Source organism: Anolis carolinensis, chromosome 5, assembly GCF_035594765.1.
Source record: "Anolis carolinensis isolate JA03-04 chromosome 5, rAnoCar3.1.pri, whole genome shotgun sequence".
Classification (NCBI taxonomy): domain Eukaryota; kingdom Metazoa; phylum Chordata; class Lepidosauria; order Squamata; family Dactyloidae; genus Anolis; species Anolis carolinensis.
Genome location: NC_085845.1, coordinates 170321064 through 170346523, shown reverse-complemented (window position 1 = coordinate 170346523; position 25460 = coordinate 170321064). Strand labels below are relative to the sequence as shown.

The 25460-nt window shown below is 39.4% G+C and overlaps 1 protein-coding gene across 2 annotated transcripts; it reads right to left on the bottom strand.

Annotated features, from left to right (window-relative positions):
* Positions 1 to 803: 803 nt before the first annotated feature.
* Positions 804 to 25386, bottom strand: rangap1 (Ran GTPase activating protein 1). Of its 2 annotated transcripts, none has more exons than XM_003220989.4 (16): positions 25139 to 25386; positions 18046 to 18201; positions 15969 to 16096; positions 14454 to 14513; positions 13855 to 14034; positions 13266 to 13400; positions 12651 to 12809; positions 12385 to 12498; positions 12032 to 12131; positions 11413 to 11497; positions 9125 to 9323; positions 7428 to 7550; positions 6446 to 6548; positions 4273 to 4361; positions 3141 to 3262; positions 804 to 1563 (listed from the first exon to the last, which is right to left on the bottom strand). In XM_003220989.4, the coding sequence occupies exons 2-16, from the start codon at positions 18155 to 18157 to the stop codon at positions 1494 to 1496; spliced, it is 1779 nt and encodes a 592-aa protein (XP_003221037.2). In that variant the 5' UTR covers positions 18158 to 18201; positions 25139 to 25386; the 3' UTR covers positions 804 to 1493. The 2 variants fall into 2 exon arrangements, with proteins under 2 accessions (XP_003221037.2, XP_008108950.2); XM_008110743.3 differs by having other exon boundaries at positions 25199 to 25386.
* Positions 25387 to 25460: the final 74 nt, after the last annotated feature.

The window sequence follows — 25460 nt, the reverse complement described above, 5'->3', positions numbered from 1 at the left end:
AGTAGTGAGGCAGTTGCATTATTTCAGTAAATAAACATAACTATACTTTATCACCAGTATAGTTAAATGGTTAAAACACCAGCTGAATAACAGAGAAGTTATTTCCCCACAGAAATAGTGGTAATATTGAGGGTAAAATATTTCTAAATTGAAAGACAGTATTTATATGATTGAGATTGATCTACACAGTGCACCCAGAAGTATTTGCTTTTACAGGCAAGCAGAATAGGTCCATTTTCTGTATCTTCTTCTTAAACCAGCCCACTAGGGATGTTCCTATGTAAGTTCCAATGAAACATATAGCAATTACATAAATCTGTTCCACTGCAGGAAAACTGCTCTAATTATTTTTCTAAAAAGTTGCCTTCTCTTTGTCCCATTGCAGGGACAGCACAACAACGCCAAAGCATTATTTTAGCATAATGACGGCTGGATAAAATATGTGAGATAAAAACATGCTTCTTTCTCTTCTTATTCTTAAACAGGATGTAAAAAAGAAGAAACATAGTGAACTGCAATGAAATTCAATTCTGAACCAGAAAATAGTTAAATGGCAATAAAATTGGGCTCCAACATAGCTAAAATTGCAGTGAAATAGTTACTGTTATTTTAGTGATACGAAGGACTCTGCTTATTTTAATTCTACATCTTCTTGATTAACCTAGTTTCATTTATGGAATCACTACTCACAAGTTTTACAGAATCTGGCATATCATAAACAATAAATCTCATCAGTTAAGAAGCAGCAGAAAGAGAAATGATAAATAGAAAAGGATCAGAAGAAGAGTCAAAACTGATTATGCTTACTGTGAACCAAAACTTTTTTTTAATTGGGCACATATTTATGTATGTGAAGCAACATCTTATGCAGGCCACCCATAATCAGTCCTTCTAATAAAAAATAGAGATGAAGGCTCACACATGAAAACCAAATAGGAAACAAAATATCTCCAAATTAGGACTATATACAGCATATCCTATACATTTAGAAGGCTAAGAAACAGCCCTCAAAAAGGCAAAATTTTATGATTGGTGCTGGCCCAAGCCTGAAGGAAAAACCTTAATACTGAGAACACAATGCAGTAATTAAGCTATATGCAAAATGTCATTATTACCCCAAGGGAGGCTGTTTTTTAACAATATATTTTGGGATCTTCGTCAAGTCCTGAAGTTCCAGCGAAACCACATGTAGAAAAGCTGAGGGAGAATTCATCTTGGAGAAAGAGAAACCATTCCCCCTTCCCTCCAAAAAGAGAGATACTGGGTAATGCAGAGTTCACTTTGGAAAGAGGGAACTAAAAAAAGCAACAACTAAAGAAACACAAAACCATTAAAATATAAACACATGGCAGAGTTCCTCAAATCTTGTTTTAGCAGAAGGCAACCAGGCATCCTGGTGACAATGCCTCGCCTATAAGTTCTTTGCTGCCTTTCCAGGCTAAGAGTGCTCTGATGCGTGTCCCGACTGGAGGAAGGGCAGGGATGCCTCTGCCTTACAGATGGTGGAGAGTCTGTAGCAGCAAGTGGCGCGCACAAGAGCAGGAATCTAAAGCATGGTTGGGTCTGGTAAAAGAAAACGGAAATATAAAGAGGATGATAATTTCACTTGTATAAAGATTCAAACAACAGATGACCTCAAAAGCAATTAAGACCTGCTATTTTGAATGAGATGTTCTCTAGCCTTGGAATCCTCTAGTTTAGTGGTTCCCAATCTGTGGGATGTTTTGGCCTTCAACTCCCAGAAATCCTAACAGCTGGTAAACTGGCTGGGATTTCTGGGAGTTGTAGGTCAAAACACCTGGGGACCCACAGGTTGAGAACCACTGCTACAGTTTTAACCCAGTTTGATTTACCAGATGTGATTGAATGATAACTCTCGTCATTTTTTTATTATTTGCCATGCAGTCTGAAAATGATGGAAACTGTAACCCAACAGCACTTGTGGATCTGAGGTTGGGGAAATCTTAAAGGATATTTTGATGTCAGACATCATATCCTTAAGCTTTGCATTTAAATCCTAACCCCAATAATTGACTAAACAGTACAAACTGCAGCCTTCCAAATGTGTACTACAACTCCCATCAACTCTACTCCTAATATCTAATGAGAAGGAATACAGGAGTTATAGTTCAGCACCTAGAGGGTCACATAAAATGACATGTAGGGCTGGATTTCACCCATGGGACCTGGGTGGGACACACATGCTCTATAGAAAACTATATAACACAACATGCTTAAAAAGGAGATTGGCTAAAGGCTGCTATGGCCTGTAGCAAAGTGGGGCAAAGTGTAACAGCACAAAGTAGGATTGTGATAATAGCAGAAGAGAGGCATAAAATAAATACAGCAGAACCTCTAAACTTTTTCCACTCGTGACCCCTTTTCACCCAAGAAATTTTTATGTCACCCCAGATATATAAAATAAGCATAAAACATTTACTGATTAAAACTTAGCATTTGCAAGGCTTGAAAAACAGACTATTTTCCTTTTTGTGGAGTACAACCAAAGCCTTTTCTGCAGAGTTGCCTGTAAACGCTGCATATTATTGCTAACAGATTTGTGTGAACGGGTGGCATCAAAAACCTTTTACTGTTGCCAAATTTTTGTGACCTCAACATTGAGCTAAAAGGACCCCATTTGGGGTCATGACTGTGAAATAGAGGACCGAAATCAGGAAAAGTCTATCCGAGTTTGCATGCCTTTTTAAAATACAAATATTTAATACTCAACAATAATTCCACCAACTATATTTGGCATGAAACCGTGGTATTAGCAAGCAGTACTGTATATAATGAACAAATCAGATCTATCTACATGTGCACCATTTTCCTATGTATGGATGTCCTTTTTGGGCCACAAAGGAGCAGTCTGAACCACAGAAATACTTGACTATATATGTGAAATACTGAGACCACCAATGAGATCAGCCTGGGTCCTTCAGGTGTTTCGGCACTGATGTCAAAATTCTGCATTTGGCTGTGGGAATGTGGTCAGGTGCTCCTGCACTCCTGCTGCCTATCAACCAGCTTCAGGGGATTCTTAGTAAATCAGAGGGGCCCTGTGTAGCTCCACATGTGAATGTTTACAATATGCTGAGGGGATGGTGGATTGAAGCCTAACTCTGTTGTGGATCACTTACTTTGAGACAAAAGCCATGAGAATTGGGACGAGTGACTTTGGGAAATAATCCTGCTGTACCATATGATTTAATGCCATCAGAGGGCCGTGAAGACTTGGGAAATCCTTTATTTTCTCTTCTCCCTGGAAAGTGGAAGAAGAAAGGAGTCAGATAGAAATGAACAACTATACCTGGGACACACCAGAAACATTTACTCAGACTTGCAAATTACCTATCCAAATGGAATGGCTCTCTCTCTCTTTTGATCATATTGAATTTCAAATATTCTGCAAACATCCTGAAGTCCCACCCCAAGCATTTCAAAACACAAGCAGACACCTTGTACAATCTCAGTTATGCTTTTACCTAAGCAACAGTAAGGAAGCACTAAAACACCTATGCCCATTATTTATTTATTAATTTAAAATGATTTAATTTATTTATATCTCGGTTTTCTCCCCATTGGGACTCAAGGCGGCTAAGAACCACACAATCTAATAACAATTTAAAACAAAACAAATACAATTAAAAAAATCAAATAGTTGTGTGTATATAAAGTTATTTTAAACACAATTCAAATGACATTTAAAACTGACCATCCTCCAAAACTCCCACCCAGGGGTCTCTCCTGACTTTACAGAACTGGTAAAGGAGAGAAATCTGACTGCCACATTGGCTTTACTCCCCACCCCCAAATAAGAGTACATCTATTAGGGGCACTGAAGATACACCTTTTTGTTTATTTCTTCTGCACAATCAGTGCTTGATTCATGCTTCGTCTATGCAAAGTTGTTAGTTTGCAATTGTTGCAGTGTATAGTTTCTGTTATGCTATGAAAATAATTAGATTATTTAAAAAACCCTTCTTACCTGCCCCTCCCCACCTCATGAACCAAAGTGGGGAACAAAAGCAGATTAAAATATACAACCCATCACATTACTTGTATTTTAAGATCAGTTTCACAGTATTTCTCACCACAAGATATACAAAGTAGGCTTGTCTGGTCAAGAAGACAAGAATATGTTCCTCAACCACAGATCATTGATAAATCTTTGTCCTTTTCACAACAAAGATGTAAAAAAAAAAAACAACCAAAAAACCGAATACAGATCACACATCACAGTGATCATAATTCACCTCCTTCTCATCTCACCTTGAGCAATCCCATATGAATCAGGAGGCTGGTAATGAAAGCATTAGAATTGAAGGTAGCTGATGAAAATGCTGCTGTCATCAGGGCATCTAAAAAGAGACAGCGACAGGTTTCATTTTAAGGGCATGGAGCCTCCAATCACAGCACTGGACACCAGAAGATCGACTAGCAATTAACGAAACATTAATATGAAACATTAACCCTTGCAGACTGATTCTCCAACTGCAGATCTTGAGATCATCTAATGGCCCATGGCCATGCTACTCTCTCAAAATCCCCTTTGCCACTGATAGAGCAGGGTGTAAAGTGGACTGGTGCCTGTTATAAGGAGTAATCCTTCCTCTGAGATTGAACCCATGCTGATCTTTTTAATGTTTAAAGCCATTTAAGTGATCTCTCTGATGATCCACTGAAGTTGAAATTTGCCACATGATGACAGGTGTCAGGAGGCTGCCCCATGGATAGTAATATCCATGGGGCAGCCTCTATCAGGCAGGCAGGGGGTTATACAGGTTTTTCGATCTCGTTAGACTACAACTCCCATCATCTCTTACACTGGATATGTTGGTTAAATCTGATGGGGAGTTATCCTGCAACAATTTCTGCAAGTTACATATTACCACCCAGGATCACCCAGAGGTTATGAATATCTTTAAATTGTGCTTGCTGTAAGTTTTTAAATAGAATCATAGAATCGTAGAGTTGGAAGAGACCTCATGGGCCATCCAGTCCAACCCCCTGCAAGAAGCAGGAAAATCTTATTCAAAGCACCCCCCACAGGTGGCCATCCAGCCTCTGTTTAAAAGCTTCCAAAGAAGGAGCCTCAACCACTGTCCGGGGGAGAGAGTTCCACTGCTGAACAGCTCTCACAGTCAGGAAGTTCTTCCTGATGTTCAGGTAGAATCTCCTTTCCTGTAGTTTGAAGCCCTTGTTCCGCGTCTTAGTCCGCAGGGCAGGAGCAAACAAGGATGCAGAACAATGGCTTCAAACTACAGGAAAGGAGATTCCACCTGAAATAGTTTTATTTGATATGTTAATTGGTTTTTTTTATATCGGGATATGATGTTTTAACTGATTATGTATTGTGGTTGGATGTATTTGTATGAATTTTATATGGTGTATGCCGCTTTGAATCCCACCCACAGGAGAAAAGTGGGATAGAAATGAATAAATCATCATCATCATCATCATCACCATCACATGAAACCTGCACTTGCTAAACACAATTGTGTGTGTGTATGTGTTGTGCACACTGGGCTCCTCTAAGTTCTTTATAACTTATTGTTGGAACTCAACCACATCTTGCACAAGTTTATAGTCCTCATCAAGGAAATAGATAGGCAGATGAGTTAAGTTTCAGGAAAAAACCTTCCGCCATTGTCCTCTTTGTCTAAATCTGTCTCTTTCTCTCATGCTGTTGCCTGTTTGTTAAGACTGGTATTTCCCAGGGACATGCTTCTTTATTCAAAATTTCAAGCCACATGGCAAGCCTCAAAGTCCTCCATTTTGTTCTTTACTTGTAAGCATGGAGAGAGACACAAGATGTTTGCAGAGAGATAGTTAGATAGCTAGGCCCTAACTTTCCTATATAGAAATCTAGTTCTTTCTATAAAGTCTTTTGCAACTTTTTAAGCTTGATGATGCTCCTGAATTGCTGAAACTCATTCACTCTATTGCTAGCTCAAAAAGCTTCTGATCTCAGGGTGGTTGTATGTCTTTCGGGCTGTGTGGCCATGTTCCAGAAGTATTCTCTCCTGACGTTTCGCCCACATCTATGGCAGGCATCCTCAGAGGTTGTGAGCTTCTGATCTGCTAAACTGTTGTTGCTGCTTTACATTTCAAATCCTTTTTCCTTTTCAAACTGACCCAACACCTATCACTATCCTTAGGCTACCTTATGGCGTTTTCTTGGCAGGTTTTTCAAAGTCTTGCTCTGGGACTGAGAGAGACTGACTCACCCAGTGGATTTCCATGGCTGAGCAGGGATTCAAGCCCTGGTCCCCAACAATCCCAGTCCAGCACTCCAACTGCCATGCCATGCTGGCTCTCAGGCCACCCAACAATTATACACAAGGAGGATGTGATAAGCCTCAATTTCCATCCTTAGTAAGGGTCCCAAAAAGGGAAAGAACCTGAATGTGATCAGGTTTAGACAAAGGAAAGACAGCCTTACCTGTTATTTGATTTACTGCTGTTTTTATTGGTACCTCATCTTTGAAGACAGAGGAGATCTTCAGAAAAACCTTAACAACTTTCTCTGCATCAGATGTATCCGTCTAAAAGAAACAAAACTCCAGAATCAAAACATGGCAGCTTCAGTTTACAATAGTGAGGAAGTTTTTCCACAAAAAAGGGGAAACTATTCAGCAACAGATGGATCTCTGTGAACAAAATACATCAAATAATGAAGCAGGGTGATTAATTTTTATGGGTCTATTTCAATATCCTAAACAAAGCCTTTTGATTTAAAATTATTTTCAGTGTAAAACACAGCATAAAGGGAACATGAACCATGCTTTAAATAACTATTGTGTTTCAATTGTGAGTCTACTTTAATACACTTGCACAAGTCTCCAATTTTATAACACATGTGATTATGCATTGTTCCACTACAGCATCTGGAGATTAATGTTTTCCTTTTATATTTACATGCAAGGCATTCTTCTATATAGTAATGACAAATACAATGGAACCTTGCTATCTGCTGGGGTTTGGTTCCCTAAACCCCTGTGGATGCCAAAATCCATGGATGCTCAAATCCCATTGCATACAATGGTGTAGTAAAATGGCAACCCTTACATCCGTGGTCCTCAACCTGTGAGTCCCCAGATGTTTTGGCCTTCAACTCCCAGAAATCCTAACAGCTGGTAAACTGGCTGGGATTTCTGGGAGTTGTAGGCCAAAACACCTGGGGACCCACAGGTTGAGAACCACTGCCTTACATAAAATGCAAAATCAAGGTTTGCTTTTTGGAATTTAAAACAAATATATCTTCAAGGTGTGGAAGCTTGTATCTATGGATGCATCAAGTGGACACAGGAAGTTGACTATACTACAAGGTTCGCTGGATGGAAACTTCAGCTAAAAAGGTGATAACAATAACCTTGACCAGGGAGAGCATTTACTTACAAATGGAGTAAACTCCAATGGCTTACCTGCTGGGCTATCAGTGTTGAGCACTTGGGGTCCAGTCGCAAGAGTTTTTCTGGAGATGGGAAAGCTAAGAAAGTGCCAACATCCACAGAAGGGAGAGGAGGAGAAGACACTGGAGGAGCATCCTGGGAAGAGAGAGCTCGAAAAATCAGCACATTTCACCAAAAGATGTTAAGGATGAAAACTGAAAGAAAAAGCTGGTCCAGAACAGAAGTGGCTGCAACAGTTGGATCAAGATGTAATCACAACTAACTTAAAACATCATTGTTTCAATGAGTATGACTAAATCTAGATCCAAACCAACATACTCAAGGAAAATTCCCACTATTAGTAAAACTAAGGTCTGGATAATAATCGTACCCCCAACTACAGTGTTGGAATCAGTGCATTAATTTACATATGTACTGACACCATTCAAACATTGAGTGGATCTTCTGTAAATGAGATTAACTAATAGAATTCCTGTCTAACATCAATGAAGGCTTTATAAATGATACATTTACAACTGAAGGGAGTATGAGACCATACACCAAACATGTTTGCATTTCAGCCTCTCTTTCCTCCTTTTCCATTTCAAACAAAAACATTATTTTGCCAAATATTTATTCCTCCGTTTTAATGAAATGGAGAGAAATTCTAATCAGGTTATTTAAAGCGGATGGAGGAGGAAAGTGGTCCTAATGAGAATAATTTTTTTAAAATGGTGGACTGCTGTCTAGTTGGCACACAGGGCTTAACCCCAATCTGGTGGATTTCTTCTGTGCCATCCTGAGAATAGCAAGAAGAGCAGCTGAACAAACGATGGATCTTACATTCATGGTTTACTATTACTTCTGAATGCAGCAATCCAGTTTCTCTCTCTCCACCATGCCAAAGAAATCATCAAGGAATACAACATGGGTTATTTGGCAGGAACGCAACAAAGGAAATGCAGATGGTGAACAAACCAGAAAAGCACATGCCTTGGTTTATTCAACTGTTCCTGCTAGCAGAGAAAACAAGTGGGTACCAGAATGGCGTCTTGTTCGGGCTTGCCACTCCATGCAAACCTATCACCTATCCATGCAAACCATATGGCCTTTCAAGAAAAATAAATTAAGTGCCCTAAAGCAAAAGAGATCTGATTTAGCATGTTAGATATATTTAGCAGACACAACAGAAAAGTTTGTCATGTTATGTATGAACTCTTGACAAAATAACTCAGATATTATTTGAAAAATCAAAAGTATGTGAATTTACATATTTGACCAGATAAACATGATACTATATATAAAGTGCACTTGATATGGTTCAAATGCTATATTCAAAAAAGTTCAAGCTCAGAAATTATGTTTTCTTAGAGCACTTCTGACTTTGGCAAGATACGACAACTCAACAGCATATTTTTTTTACATGAATTAAGTTTTAGGGAAATAAAGAAACTGAAAGAGATAATAAGACTCACTTTAGGACACTTAAATAGCTATGCAGCTACATAATTTATAAATGTATATATGGTACCCAGACACCTATGAAAGTAATTTTGAAACCATGAAGTTTGCCTCAAATTGTATTCATTAATTAATCTGATCCACAATATATTTTTGGAAATATCTGCACAGAAAACTGGTGTGAAAATTTTTTTCAACAGTTTCCTGCCACACAGCAATGTGCAGATATACAGCAATTTATTCTCTTAATCTAAAAACAATGTACTTACATGTGCCTCTATGATTTTCTGTGGTGTAAGCAATTCTTGCTCTCCCTGGCCCCTTTCCTGAACCCGAGGATGTTGTTCCTCTTCTTCTTCTTCCTCCTCTTCATCATCATCTTCATCTTCATCATCATCTTCCTCTTCATCATCATCTTCCTCTTCATCATCCTCTTCCTCTTCATCATCATCTTCTCCTTCATCATCACTATGTGGAATAATTTGTGTAAGAATAACTGTACACACTGCATACAGTTTTGTGATATTTAGCACAGAATAGTTTACAGATTTATAGATTCACTAGCTTTGCCCGGCCATGCGTTGCTGTGGCTTATGGGAATAATTTGTTGGCCAGGTGGAATAGCAGTGAATAGCCATGCAGCCTCAAAGCCTGGCCTTTTTCTGGAGTAGCTGGAGTAGCACCCTCAATCAAAGAGCTGCTGTGAAGCCTGGCTACTTCCTTTGTAGGGGAATCATTGTTTGGGCAGCTTGAATTGCATTGAATAGTCTTGCAGCTTAAAAGCCTGGACGCTTTCTACATAGGGCATCCTTGCTAGGCCATGTTGAATGGGATGGAGTAGTCTCGTGGCTTCAGAGTCTGGGGATTTTTCACTTAGGGGAAATCTTGGTTGGCCAGGTTGAAAAGCACTGAATAGTCTTGCTGCTTGCAAACCTGGCCGCTTTCTACCTTGTGGAATCCTTGGTTGGCCAGTTTGAATAGCAATTAATAGTCTCGGTGTGGCAGGTATAAATGCTGCAATTAGGCACCTTGATTAGCATTTAATGGCCTTGCAGCTTCAAAGCCTGGCTGCTTCCTGCCTGGGGGGAATCCTTTGTTGGGAAGTGTTACCTGGCTCTGATTGTTTCCTTTCTGGAATTCCCAATTCCCCTGATTTCAGAGTGTTGCTCTTTATTTACTGTCCTGGTTTTGGAGATTATATTGTTCTGTATTATTATACCACAGTAATTATTTCATATTATATTTATAATCTTATATTCTCTGCTTAGACGTGGATTATATGAGGCCCCTTCTATACAGCTGTATAAAATCCACACTGAAGTGGATTATATGGCAGTGTGGACTCAAGATCACACACTGCCATATAAGGAGGGAGTTGCTAGGATACAAAGGAGGCGAAGCCTAAAGGCAGCGGGGGGGGGGGGGGGGGCTAAAGGCAGCAGAGCCTACCTTTCTAACTGGCAGTTAGGGGGAGAAAGGGTCTTCCTCATCCTCTGTAATTTGGACTATTTTTCTAGGTTTTTTTAATTGAAAGACATATTTTGGATGCAGCCAAATTTGGTGTGATTTGGTTCAGTGGTTTTGTTGTTTACTCCATACTAAAATGAACATTACATTTTATATGTATAAATTATGAAAAACAAACAAGTCCAAACTGATGCAAAATAATTTTGCATAATGTAAAAGCTATCTGGAGACATAACACTTTAAGAAATGATACAATAACAAAAGCTACCTAACTTGCAAAAATGCTACATATTCCAAACAGTATTGGTCCTTAAAATTATTCAAGGACAGAAATGTTTGCCACTAAACTCAACCCTAAACAGAATTCAGGGATGGGATTCAACTCTCAGCACCCATCCCTGATGTCATCCAGTAATACTGTGTAGTCAAGGCCCACTTATGAGCACTGGTATGGTCTCAAGAGTTTGATGGTAAGGAGGGAACAAACATAGCCAGATTTCACCCATTTCTATTTCCCCCACGAATCCCCCACTTCTGAATTTGCTGCAGTCATAAAACTGCCACTTTTTCCACATAAAAAAGTTCAAGATGCACTCTATTTTAAGAACACTCCAATTCCCAGATGTTTCTAGGAAACTTTATTAGCCTTAAAACAAATCTTTATGTGCCCACATTGTTTAGACATAGAAAGGAGGTTTTTGCCACATCAGTAATGATTCATTGGGCCCAATCATGAATAGCAGCCATAGCAAACAAGTCGTTCAAAGGAAGCATATGTGTAATGCATATTTTTAAGAGCAAAATGTTAAAACCAAAAGATGGAACTGGATAGTATAAAACTAAACTCTTTCTTCTATCACATTCTTGCAGTGATGGATATAAGAAACAACAGTAAAATCATTAGCACTGCCAGACAAGCAGACTTTTAACAAATACTACTTATACTCAGTTGCACTAGAAAATCTGAGAACTATACGTGAAGACATAAGAAGAGGCCTGTTGCCTACTGGAAACTCACTGGAAACTCACAAGTACACTAGCACCCTCCTTGTAACATCAACTTACTGTACGGTAACTTCTTATACTTTACCTTAGGGATGCAAGCACCTCTGCCATGTTAAAACCTTCAAGGATCTCCTGAAGTTGTTCACAGCCTTCCTCTCCAAAACAATTACCTATTAAAAAGGTAGAAAATAGAAACATACATTGACAGAAATCTACACCTGTTAAAAGGTATAAAAGAACTGCCAACAAATGCCTTATGATTTCACCTGGATGCCCAGGTATAGGATTTGTTCTCTGAAGGGAATTCAAATGAAGTGGGTTTGCTAGGTCAGTGATATGGGACATTTAAAAAAAAACATCCATAGTATAATTGCATGTGTTGCAGTCTTGACACTTATCAGTCAAGCTGTTGTGAAAGTACAAAATATTCACAAAGACTAACACAGACCTGCACAAGGACAGGCCCTAAAAACCTATGAGAAAGTTTGCATAGCTTGGAAGCTTGGAAGGAGATCACAGGAGTTAGGGAAGCTGGAAAATCAGGAACCTCAGAAGGAAAGTTCGGAAGTTGTCAAGCAAAAGAAGAGCTTGAAGAAGGAACTAGAGCAATCTTATGTAACTATCTGAAATAACCAGCTGACAGTTTGGAAGCAAGCGCCTAGCTAATGCTAGAGCACACTGTTGACACCAATGCTCTTCCATACCATTGAGATCTAGCTTCTCCAACTCTGACTTGTCCTCAGTAGCCTCAGCAATAATCAAAGCAGCATCTCTTTTAATTTCACAGAAGGACAAATTGAGCTCCTGAAAGACAAATGAATGGTTTTACAGGGATGCTTGTTACTAAGGCTACAGTTTGGCTCAACTGACATCCAGCAAGAGCACTGCCAACCAACCAAACACGTCCTTCTTTATTTCTCTACTTTACAACCCCTCTCCATACATCAGAAGCAACTATGTATTCCCAAATAAGTGACAGCTAATTTTTATGTTGCCCAATAATAGTTTTCTGGCTGGCTTACAACAATGTACAACAAGACTAAGCTATAACCAATACCTTTAGTTTATGAAGTCCTTCACTAACAGCCTCAGCAATAGCAACAGCTCCTTTTGAACGCACCAGACAGTCACCAAAGTTGATGATTTCAACTTGTCGGAGTTTCTTCAGTGTCTGAGAAGAACAAAGAATGCAGAAAATTGAAAATTCAGAACATGAAAGACAAAATGCTGACAGAGTGATATTTCTCCTACATCTTGTTGAGACTTGTAACCCCAAATCACTTTTAATATTTACAAGCAAAGTTATAACCGAAAGGAACTCACCTCTGCCATGGCCACAGCTCCCTTCTCAGTAAAAGTGTTATCATTCAGGTTAATCACTCTCAACAAAGGATTGACTGCAAAAGCCTGAGCTAGGGCTGTAATTCCTGGATGGTTGATTCCATTCTGTGGCATGTGAACCTCTTCCAAAGTCCCAATAACCTGAGGGGGCAGAGCAGACATCAAAGAGTTTGTTAAAAAGATCTTTGTCAGAGGCTTTGTAAATTTAAGTAGTTCTATACACAAATAACCACTTCCTCTTGCTGTGCTGTTACAACCGATTGGACCAATACAGTGTCCATCACACTCTTTATGTTACACTAGAATTGAGAGTAAAAGTAATTGGCTGTTGCTCCAGTGAAACAGCCACTGTGACATCATTACTATCAACCGCTAGACCTAAAGCAGCACCAAATGGCTGATATATCAGCAAATTTGCCCAACACCTAAAACTGTTCAATGCAAGAAAGAGTAGCATCTTTTTTTAAATGGCATTTAATTATGTCAGATTTCAAATAATATTCATATGGCTGCCTTAACATGGAAAAACTTTTCCTTCTCATTGAACAACTATTCAGTTAAACAATTTTGTTTCAAGCCCTTGTTATCTGTACTTACACTGAATGCCTCAGCAAGAGCAGTTGCACCATCATTTTCCAAGCGGTTCCTTCCAGCTACAAATACCTTCAAAGCCAAAGATTTGCCTTGAGCACTTGACTTTCTGTGACACTCTTTCAGAGCTCCTGCCAAGATCTTTAAAAAAAACAACAATAGAAATTACTAGATTTACAAAGATAAAATCTCATATTGCTTTACGTCACATAGAAACTTTACATATCTCTCAAGGCAACATCATGAAGGGACCTTAAGTCAGTAAAATGTAATGGTTTTGTTATGTAGCCTCAGCTCATACTTCTTTGCATGTGAGATAAAAACATGGCTTTTTTTATCCACTCTGACCAATTAAATCTTTTGCTTCTTCCAAGAATCCTCTATGACAAGCAAAAGAATTGAGTCAAGTTTTGTTCTTGAGTAGCCATCATAAGGCAATCCATTCCCCTCCAAACACATTTTTCTGAACAGCTTATGGAAGCTCCATCAAGGTAACAATATGCAACAAGAACACTGGAATGAAAACAAGTCACCAGGGAAACCAGAATCCAAGATTCTACAATGCATTTGAACAGACCCAGGAAATATGCCTTACCTTGCCACCGCCAATGCCCATCCCACAGTTGTTTAGCTTGAGTTCTTGTAATGTGAAACAGGCTGGGCTCTTCAGCAGGGGCTCAAACCCACGCACCCCATCAGGGCCAAAGGCATTATCACTCAGGTCCAGTTCTGTTAGCTGGCAGCCAGCAGTAATTAGGGCATCTCCAAGGGATATCTGCAAGAGAGCCTTAGGGTCAATTGACTATGTCTCTTTTCTTACAAAGGAGCACATGATGTTCTAGAACATAACATATAGAAGGTTTCACCTCACTTTCTGTCCCTGTGATAATTGGATTTTGGGGGGAAATGGCTTGTTGTGGAAACAAGCATTGGTGATAAAGCTTCAGTAGACACACCTTTCCCCATGATAACTCTTTCAAGAGTAAATTTCCTTTCAAAGAGTCAGATTTCTCTCACTTCCTGTTCTCTCATTCCTATTATGAGTAGTATGTACGTTGGATGTTTGTAACTCGGGGGATTGGCTGTAATCTGCTACCCTGCGTTTTAAACTCAGAATAATCCCATACTAAAAACACACACTTAAATATTATGAAGTTGACAGAGGATCAGATTAAAAGCCAAAGTTGCACTTACCAGAGCAGGAGGAATCTCTGACCGCAGTCTCCCAGTGAACATGTCACTCCAATGACACTTCTACAATAAAAACCCATTTTATATACATATTATATGCTTAAACATCATACGGGCTTTATTGCACATTATTTATACTCAGTATAGATAATGGGAAAAATTTGGTGAAAATAGGCAGTACTACACAGATTCTGTGGTGACTTTTGTTCCCTAAATATCAGTCATTTCATTGTGCAATGCAACATGTATTTAGTACTATATAGAACTGATACATGAGAACTAAGAAAATCATGAAGACTACTAAACTCCAGAAGAAGTATTGCATTTGGAAATGTCCTACATTTGAACTTCCATCTTGAAAATATTGTACTTCACATATTTTAAGGCTTTCCACCCCATCTCATGCCCCAAAACAAATTTTTGATAACAGAAGTTGCATCAGCAACTTACACAAATTAGGACACAGCAGCAAGCTCAAAATACGATTCACCCACACAGTCATCAGCCTTCCCTTAGAAATAGTTACATTTGTCATGTACAAGTGGTTAAGCGATCTGGGGCAAAAGAGTGGAAACGGCTGTACAGTATAATCATTCCTATAGCAAGAGTTGGCATAGAGTGTATTGCACCATCTTCCTAACATTTTGTTGGTTCTTTGGAAAAATACCTTTTTCTGGAACAATGGATATGGATCAGTATTTACACTACCAGTTTGCCCTTTTCTTCAGGGTTTCTCCAAATAATGTAGTGATATTTGGCCCTACAATATATAAAAAAATGAAGGAGAAATCTGCATAGAGACTTTGCAACTTCAGGTTCCCACCTAGTTAATAGAGTCGTACTAATGAAAACTAATTTCTTTGTGATTTGTATTTTTCAGAATCAATTGTGGAAGCTGCTAGAATAAATGCTTACATAATTCAATACAGCTAATGTAGCTGTAGTATTGTCTTGTGCCTGCCAATGCCACCAAATGGTTTTAAGCCTCTTTCATCTGCTAATCAGGGAGTAAGTAAAAGACACATCTCCACACCAGTACTTTAACCGAAACTATAGGAGGATACTAGCTGGTGTCCTGTTAGGGACCTATGCAGGAGTAACTGCTATTCACACCCGTATGTGTAATTTTTGGGCTGTGATATCTAGAGAAAATAATCCCTTCCATCCAGTACAATCTAAGTCACTTGCCTCTTCTTTGAACTGGTCACTCCTACCCATGGCTATTCAGTGACTAGCAGACGATAAGAGGAGCAAGTCAGCTCCATTCTGCCGGAAGAAAAAACATTATCCTGGATCTCCAGTGGGATCTACAGAAATCAACGATAATGTCTTCTTCCTGATGCAGGAATTAAGCCAATGGGATGCCTGCTTGCTCTCTCATCCTGCCCAGCCATTAAATGAAGGGCATTCAAGTATAAAACAATTAGGTCTGGTGTACAGGAAGCGGGAGAATGCTTAACTATGCATGGCAGACCTTATTCCATTGTTCCACTGTTTTTCTTTTATGAGAATTCTCACCTTAAGCAGAGATTTTGTCTCAAGAGCCTTGGCAATGACCTTTGCTGCCTCCACTCCCACTGTGTTGCCTTCTAGGCGCAATGCTTCTAAACCATCAAACTCTTCAATCTCTTTAATCACTTCTTCAGCTGCAAGGAGGAAGAAAAGTATTATTTCTTTCTAAAATAAAGACTTCAGTTCTTACAGTGACTGTTGAGGTATATTAGTGTTTTGAAAGCTCTGCAGAAACAATTACTAAGCTTGGTCCAATTCCCAGCAAACCCAAATACTATGGCCAAGTGACTATAGGAGTTGCAGTACAATAACAACTGGACGTGCAGAGATGCCATGCTCCTTACAAATGTTTCATGAAACCTTGGAAAATATCTTCTAAATCATTCACCTTCTGTGCCTTTTTATAACAACAACAACAATTTATTGATTAGCCAGTTGGCCTTATCAAAGACAGACAATACAAAAGCAACATACAACATACATCTGGTTCACTTAAAATAAAATACAGATATACAGGTGTCTGCCTGCTTGGTGCCAATGTAGTTTAGCTAAAGATCTATGCATCAACTATAACTAGTAAAGGTTTTGTCATGGAAGAGCAAATTGGAAAAAAAATTATTTATTTATTATTTACAGCATTTATATTCTGCCCTTCTCACCCCGAAGGGGACTCAGGGCGGATCACATTACACATATAGGCAAACAATTCAATGCCTTTTAACATCGAACAAAGACGAGCGGGCCTCGAACTCATGACCTCCTGGTCAGAGTGATTCATTGCAGTGATTGATTGCAGCTGCCCTCCAGCCTGCACCACAGCCCGAGCTGTGCTTCTAAATCATCCATTCTTAAGATCTAAATACAAAATATGGATCAGAATCAAATGTATGAATCTGGAAAAGGTCACTTGTTTTTGTTTTTTTTTAAAAAAAAAAACAAGTGACCTGTCCTCATGATTGAGAAAAGAGCAAAGTGAAAGGCTTGCATAGAATCCCTATAATATCTACACTACCTCAATCATATCCAATGGTCCTTGAAGTTTCCATTCCATATCCTTGCAGCCCCCCACCACTCAATTTCAGCATAATTCTCCTTGTCTTCAACAAAAACTTATGAAAATGAGTTGTGGCAAAACAACAAAGATATTAGAACAATAGAAATTACAGAACCGTAATAGCTGATTAAACTTTTAAATACATTTTTATTAGTTCCATTACCTTCACAAGACATGTAAGACCCTGGAAATAAAATCTGTGAGTCTCTTTTCAGACACTATTTGATGCTTTATTCAACTCATTTAAAATATGAGACTGAGGGGCTGGATTACTATACTATAGTCATACAAAAACTGACAAACAATCATTCAGGCATTACTATTCCATTTGGTTGCCCTTGGGCCTGATCCAGGTTAGTATATCTCAACATAATAAACCAAAACATAAACAAGATATTTCCCTGAGCATGAATTCCATTGCTTCCTGCACTAACAATCTGCAGCAATTAAACCCTTGAAGTGTGTAAGTCCTATTTCATTAGAGCACACCAGGATCTTAAAGCACAATCTAAAGTCAGTTTAAGTTCTGAAAAGAGAGAACTGGATGTGTGTATATAGGAATAAAGGTTTAAATTTGGTTCAGTGCTCTTCTACCTCTACCCATCTATTCCTATCATTAACATGAAACAATTAAAATACAAAAGTATTTGGGATGCTGCAGCTTACCTATTCTTTTTCTAGCCAAAATTCATGTTTACAGAAGTCTAGTCCAATAATGTTTCTGTTGTTGTCTGCCTTCAAGTTGCTAACAACTTATAGTGACACAAGGCAACCCTATCATGTGGTTTTCATAGGGATTTCTTTTCAGATGAATGTGCCATTACCTCCCACTACAGCTGACAGTGTGTGACTTGCCCAAGGTCTCCCATTGGGTTTCCATGGCTAGAAGAGATTAAAATGGTATTCTCCCAGAGGCATAGTCTAGCACTCAAAACCCTCACATATTCTGGGCTGTATTTTTGCAAGATCTATTCTCTTGAGGAGGTAAAATCAAAACTGTGACACCAGCAGCAGTGCTATTCCTCTTACCATCTTCTGCAGTGTTCAGCTTCAGACTCTTGCCTTTGAAGCTCAGCTGTCCATCACCCACTTGGGTTTTGGCAAGTGACTCTGCCAATTTTGTTATGTCTTCCGAGGCCATTTCTGGATTGTGCCAACCTTTGCTGTTGCCAGTTGAGAAGTATGCTGGGAAAAGAAAAGAAAAAAATATTATCTATCAGCTATTTGGAGTGTGTAGGATAATTCCTAGGGAGTAGATTCTAGCCATTTTGTGACAAATCATAATGTTAGGCAGCTTAAAATTATGATTAAGTACTTTGAATATGTTGTTTCATAACAAAGTGATTATATAGTTCAAGCCCTTGCTCTCTTCTCTTATAGTTTTACTGTGCACAATAAAAAGAGAGCAAGAGATTTTGCATACCAAGGGGTAAGGCAAGGGGGCAACCAGAATTTGAAAAAGTAACTACAATTCCCAGAATACACCAGCCAGCAAGGTCAATCTGGACTACATTGGCTGATGGATTCTGGGAGTTGTAACCCAAACACAATCTTTCCAAACTCTGGGTGAAGTCACTATAAAAGTAAAAGTTCAACATGATAATAAGGTCTTACTTCCTCACATTATATACAATGTTACCAGAAAATAAAAGAAGGGATCAGAACAGTCTAACATCCTTGTGAATATACCCTGTGAAAATAGCAATACTGTATTTACACATATAAGTTAAAGCAAGCAGAATATGCCACGTGTCACTGGGGAAAATAAAAGAACAAAAATTACCCAACCCACCACATGCCAGTTCTAATAGCAATGGATTATAAAACAGCTACTGAAAAGAGGTCAGAGTTTCCTAGTGTATATCACAATGATTCTGCTAAATTCCACATAAATAATGCAGCTTGGTTTAGCATTCCGAGTCAGCATGTTTTGACGGAAGACTGAAAGTACAAGACGGGAAGAACTAGAACAAGGGATCAAACACATTGGCTTGAGTAAAAAAAAAATCACCGGCAAGCAGAACCCAGAAGCTCAAGTCCACATTAGCATCACATCTATTCAACACATATCTATTTTCTCTTGTCCAATTCCTGACTGCCACACAATTCATCTTCATAATTAAGTATCCTAATACTTGGGATGTAGTCAGAAAATGAAAAATTCCATAGCAGGGAAAATACATGTTTTTATTTTATTTTAAAAAGTGGATTACTCATTCTGATATTTACTTCTGTAAGTGGCATATGAAATAAATATTTCCTCAACAATATACTATGATTCTCTGTTCAGGTTCTTATGCAGGCATTATCAAACCTTGAATGATGTTGAAACAAGGAACTCTGCTTCAGAGAAGCATTTTCCACAAATTTGACATCATGCGATACACCAATACAAATCTAAACTTGAAGAGGAATATGGTAATAGACATTGCCTAATAATGAAAGTAATTGATTTCCTTTTGCTATGAGCAAAAAGAAAGTTTTGGATTGTGTGGCATGAAAACAGAATTAGAATGACATATGAAACAAATAAGCTCTTGCTTGTGTGTGCATAAGCCTTGAAGTTCTCTGTTGACTTACAGCAACCTCATGCATTTCATAGGGTTTATTCAGCAAAGAACATTTACATGTGGCTTGCCACTGCCTTCCTCTGAAGTTACCCTATAGCACTTGGTCTTCCCTGATAACCTTCCCACCCAAATACTTTCCAGGCCTGGATCTCCTTCGCTTCCAACATCACATGGGATCTGATACCTTCAGGGTATTTAGATGCCATATATCAGAAGAAAAACTGCCTACCATTATGTCGTAGAGATTATAGCAAAGTCTGACTGTATAGATCAGTGGTTCTCAACCTGTGGGTCCACAGAAATTCTAACAGCTGGTAAACTGCCTAAGATTTCTGGGAGTTGTAGGTCAAAACACCTAGGGACCCACAGGTTGAAAACCACTGGTATAGATCATGAAAGATTATGGATTGCTCTTAAATAAATTGATGTGTCACAATTGAGCCAATGCTTACAAGTACTTAGAACAACTGTCGGGTAGATTATGGAGAAATGGAACAATTTTAAATTGGCAAGGCAGCATTTTATGTTTCATTTGTGTGCTGAACACACAGGGGCTTTAGCTAGAGATCCTGCATTGAGCAGGGGGTTGGCCCAGGTGACCTGTGAGGCCCCTTATGCCATCTTTGTTATTTCAAAATGTTCTATATCTATTATTGCCTAAATATTAAGAAATATTATTTCTCTCATTTCAGAGCATGCCTACAACACTATCTTTGCTACAGCATTCTAAAAGATCACCTTCGCACTATTTTTAGATTTGAGGTATCACGTTCCCTTACAGAACTAATTATACCTTATTGGCATTAATATTATGTTAACTACATCGTAAAGCACCTGTGCCAAGTCTGAATCATGACTTAATGTGTTGCTTTGACACACGGTTTTTAGTTAAATAAACCAAATGCAACAGCATCTTCAGGTTGGGACACAATACCCAATTGGAATACTGGTTGCTGGGAATAAATAACAGGAGACTGCTTTCCAGCCTTGCTTTTGGGCTTCCTGTGAATTGCCTGCTGTGTGTAAGATACCAAAAAGTATGGTCTAATCAAGTAAGCTGCATTTTATGTTCTTAAACATCATCATTTACATGTACATTTATTTAGAATAAAACAATAATCAACCTACTGCAAGCATATCAAATTCTGCCTTCCTAGTAATGAGATCCAGCTTTTTCTTATATAAGATCAATAGGGAAGCAACCTACTTGGCATGCGGCCATCACAAACTTGGGGACATTAATAGATGCATTTGTCAGTTCACATACTCCTTGCGTCAGTGGACACAATGCCAGAGGCAAGCAGTGCACCTGTGATCAGTGGTAATCCTTTCAAGTATTTATGTTGGTCTTTCAAAACACATTTATAACCTGCATCTCCACGTGCTCAAGGCAGCTTACTACAGCAAGTTAAGTACATGGCAATGATTCAACCTTGGCACCACCCTTTCCATTGTGGTGGGATTGTGGGCTCCGGGGAGGCAAGAGGTTATGCAGATGCTAGCAACACTCTGGCATGACTTCCCACACCAGATCGAGTTTTGCTGAGGAGCCAAACTAAATGGGCCAAACAGAAGCACTAATAAGATGTGTGAGAGACACACTGGTGGAGGATCTCTCAAGAGATAATAGCAGTATCACCATAACTAACACCTGTTAGGAATGTGCAAAAGGAGGCATGGTAAACTTGCTTTGAATGGCTTTTACCATGAAAACCCTATGATGAAGCAAGAAACAGTGCCAGAAATTGAAAACCCCATATTAAAAGATACTCAGCAAGCTACTGGGGTAGAACAGAGGACAATTACAAGTAGCTACTAATGTCTGATAATGCAACTGGACTCAAGCTGAAAGTACATATAGGAATATGGAATGTCAGAAGCATGAATCAGAAGAAGTTAGGCTAAAACAAGAAATATTACGTATAAATGTTGCAATACTTGGGGTGAGAGAGCTGACATATGTAAGCTGAAATAAAATTTTTTAAAAAGTGTAACTTCAGCCATATTATTATTATTTTTTCCGTGTCAGGAGCAACTTGAGTCGCTTCTGGAGTGAGAGAATTGGCTGTCTGCAAGGACGTTGCCCAGGGGACGCCCGGATGTTTTTGATGTTTTTACCATCCTTGTGGGAGGCTTCTCTCATGTCCCCGCATGGAGCTGGAGCTGATAGAGGGAGCTCATCCGCACTCTCCCCAGGTGGGATTCAAACCTAGCAGCTTTCAGCTCTGCAACCCAACCTTCAGGTCATGAGGCTTTAGTCCACTACGCCATCGGGGGCTCCTAACTCCAGCCATATATCTGTGTGTGTGATTTGGAAAGCATAAAGGTTAACACCCCTGTGGGATTTGTTTTGCTGTCTGTGCCTCTGTTCAGAAGATTTTACCTCACTTTCTGTCCCTGCGATGATTGGATTTCTGAACATTTTGGTTTGTTGTGGAAGCATGGATTGGTGATAAAGCTTCAATGGAGACACCTTTTCCCCATGATAACTCTTTCAAGAGTGAATTTCTTTCATTTCCTGTTGTCTCACTCTCATTATTAACTATGAGTCACTTGTAAGCCGATGTTTGTAACTCAGGGACTGCCTGTAGAAGATTCTAGGGGCAGAAAATAGATGCCCACAAAGTGCTGCAATTGGCTAATTCTGAACTACAGAGTTCCTCTGGGTTTCATCTTGCCCCTTCTTCCATCTCAAATATATAACACTGACATGAAACCATTAGGAGAGAATGTCCTTATTTTCTGAGAATTTTCAACACACTAATAACATCAACTGTCATCTTGCCATCTTGTTTTGGGGAAGTTCTAGAGCAGCGTTTCTCAACCTGGAGGTCTGAACCCCTGGTGGGGTTACGAGGGGGGTGTCAGAGGGGTCGCCAAACACATAAGAAAACACATATTTCTGATGGTCTTAGGAACCCTTTTGGCAGAGAAGGTTGGATGTAGGTGAACTAGAACTCTAAATTTCAAGGTCAATGCCCACCAAACCCTTCCAGTATATTCTGTTGGTCATTGGAGTTCTGTGTGTCAAATATGGTTCAATTCCATCGTTGGTGGGAGTTTAGATTGCTCTTTGGTTGTAGGTGAACTATACATTCCAGGAATTAAAACTCCCAAATGACAAAATCAACCCCTCAAACCCCACCAATACTCACATTTGGGCAGATCGGGTGTTTGTGCCAAATATGGTCCAGTGAATGAAAATACATCCTGCATATCAGATATTTACATTACGATTCATAACAGTAGCAAAATTAGTTATGAAATGGCAACGAAAATAATTTTATGTTTGGAGATCACCACTTAAGGAACTGTATTAAGGGGTCGTGGCATTAGGATGGTTGAAAACCACTGTTCTAGAGAACTTAAACTTGGGCTTAACAAGCCTAGAGTTGTCAAGTTACAATAACAACAACAATAACTTTATTCTTGTATCCTGCTACCATCTTCTCGAAGGGACTCGTGGAGATCAATAAGTGTTGATGATCAACATGGAAGCTTATTCAATATACTCTCAGTTAACTAGAATTCTCAAGCAACCAGCAAATAGATGGAAAAATAATATTTAAATAAAACAAAACTATTTTAGCAGAAATGTTACATTACTTTTGTTTTTGTCTTAATTTGCTTTCAACAAGTCCATAGAGAGTTAATGGTATAGTACAGGGGTCCTCAAACTTTTAAAGCAAAGGGCCGGTCCACAATCCTTCAGACTGTTGAGGGGCCAAATTATCATTTGGGGGAAAAAAAACCCAAACAAATTCCTATGCACACTGCACATATCTTATTTGCAGTGTAAAACAACGACAATAACAATGAAAGAAGAATACAATATTTAAAAATGAAAACAATTTTAACCAACATAAACCTATCAGGATTTCTATGGGAAGTGTGGGCCTGCTTCTGGCCAATGAGATAGTCAGGTTAATTAGGATTGTTGTTGTTGTGTGCCTTCAAGTCTTTTCAGACTTTGGGCGAGCTTAAGTCGAAAATTATTTATTTATTCATTTACTACATTTATTTACTACATTTATATCCCACCCTAATCACCCCGAAGGGAACTCAAAGCAGCTGTATGTACATACAGTATATTATATTATTAGCATAGCACAATATTAGCATGATATATTACTATATTGAACTATATCACTATACTGTAATATTATATGTAATATATAACATATAATTAATATATGGTATTATTATTAGTATTATATTGTATAAAATGATAACATTATTATCAATATCATATGTATATACAATATATTATATTATTAAAACAGATATAAAAATATTATATTATAAATGAGGGCGGGGGCCAGGTAAATGACCTTGGAGGGCCGCATCCGGCCCCCGGGCCTTAGTTTGGGGACCCCTGGTATAGTATATGATGGGGTATAGTACTAGTTAGGCCAGTTGTTAATAATATTTCTCCAGCAACCAAAAACTACATTTATCCAGCATCTACCAGTCCCCATGGTTGCCAGTTATGGGTGAGTTTACTGTGATGGGTAAAGGCCATTCTGGAGGTGGAGGATGAGGTTCACAGCTGGCATTCCCTCTCATTTTGGTTTTCTCCGGAACAATCAGGTAGCAGCTTTAGGAAATAATGTTTTTGTAGAGTACTTTGTGTTTATATGCAACTGCAGTACAACAGCTTTGTGCTAATTCCTGAGCACAATACAAAAAAAACCTGCTAGTAATCTCTTTCAAAGCTCCAAACATACATTATTTCAAAAGGCCCCTTTTCCTCACATGTTTCTGCTGACCTACAGAGTTTGGCTCCACCAACAATTGAGCCGTCTCATCACTTCTCCATTCAACAGTTAAACAGTAAATAAAGTACAACACTCTGAAAGCAGAAGAATTCCAGACATGAAACAATCAGGGACAGCTAACACCTTCAAACAAAGGATTCCCCCAGGCAGGAAGCAGCCAGGCTTTGAAGCTGCAAGGCTTTTCAATGCTAATCAAGGTGATTAATTGAAACATTCACACTTGCCAGCAGCAGACAAGAGTTCTTTCTCCCAACCTGGCCTTTCCAGATATATAAACCCCACTTGCAAAGTTTTCCAACAGACCTCACAACCGCTGAGGATACCTGCCATCGATGTGGGCGAAACGTCAGGATTAATGCTTCTGGAACATGGCCATACAGCCCGGGAAACTCACAGCAACCTTCATACAAATTGTTGCCTTTCCATTCCCTGGGTCGCTTTACTTCAGCATCCCAAACATTTCGCAGCATGAAACCGCTTCCTAACCCAGTCATACTTTCCTCAAGACTGAGACTTAAAAGCCTTTGGGCCCACGGGGCGTGACGTCACATACGGAAGGAACGGATCAGTTTTAGGTAGGAAGTACGCTGACAGAGCATGGAAGCTTGGCTTTCCACTCCTGGTCTGCAATAGCACAGGACAGGTGTACCGACACGGCGCGCATGTGTGTATGCGCCCACACGTGTAACCCTAGGGCCAAACGCAAGCGTGTCTTTTATTTCTCAAACTGCCGGGAACGCGAGGAAACTTAATTTCTGGGGAAAATTAACTCACCCTCCCGCGCTTCTTCCCGCCGCTTTGTCAAACGTGCTGCAATAAATCAAACCCCCGAACCTGCGGAGTCCCCGACCGCAGCCCGTCACGTCGCCGCTCCTGCCTCGACCGCCGCTTCTCGAGAAGAGGGGGAGGATGATGATGATGGCGTTCACAGGAGGCGGAGGATTTGAAAGCCGGCAGTTTTGTTTCCTGGATGGTGATTCGCTCCCGGGCGCTTCTGTTTCCTGCGCTTGCGCAGAGCGGCTCTTCGTCCTCCTCCTCCCAGAGGCCCTCCTCGTGCAGCAAGGGGTGGCCGAGTCTGAGCGGGGTGGGCAGCGGG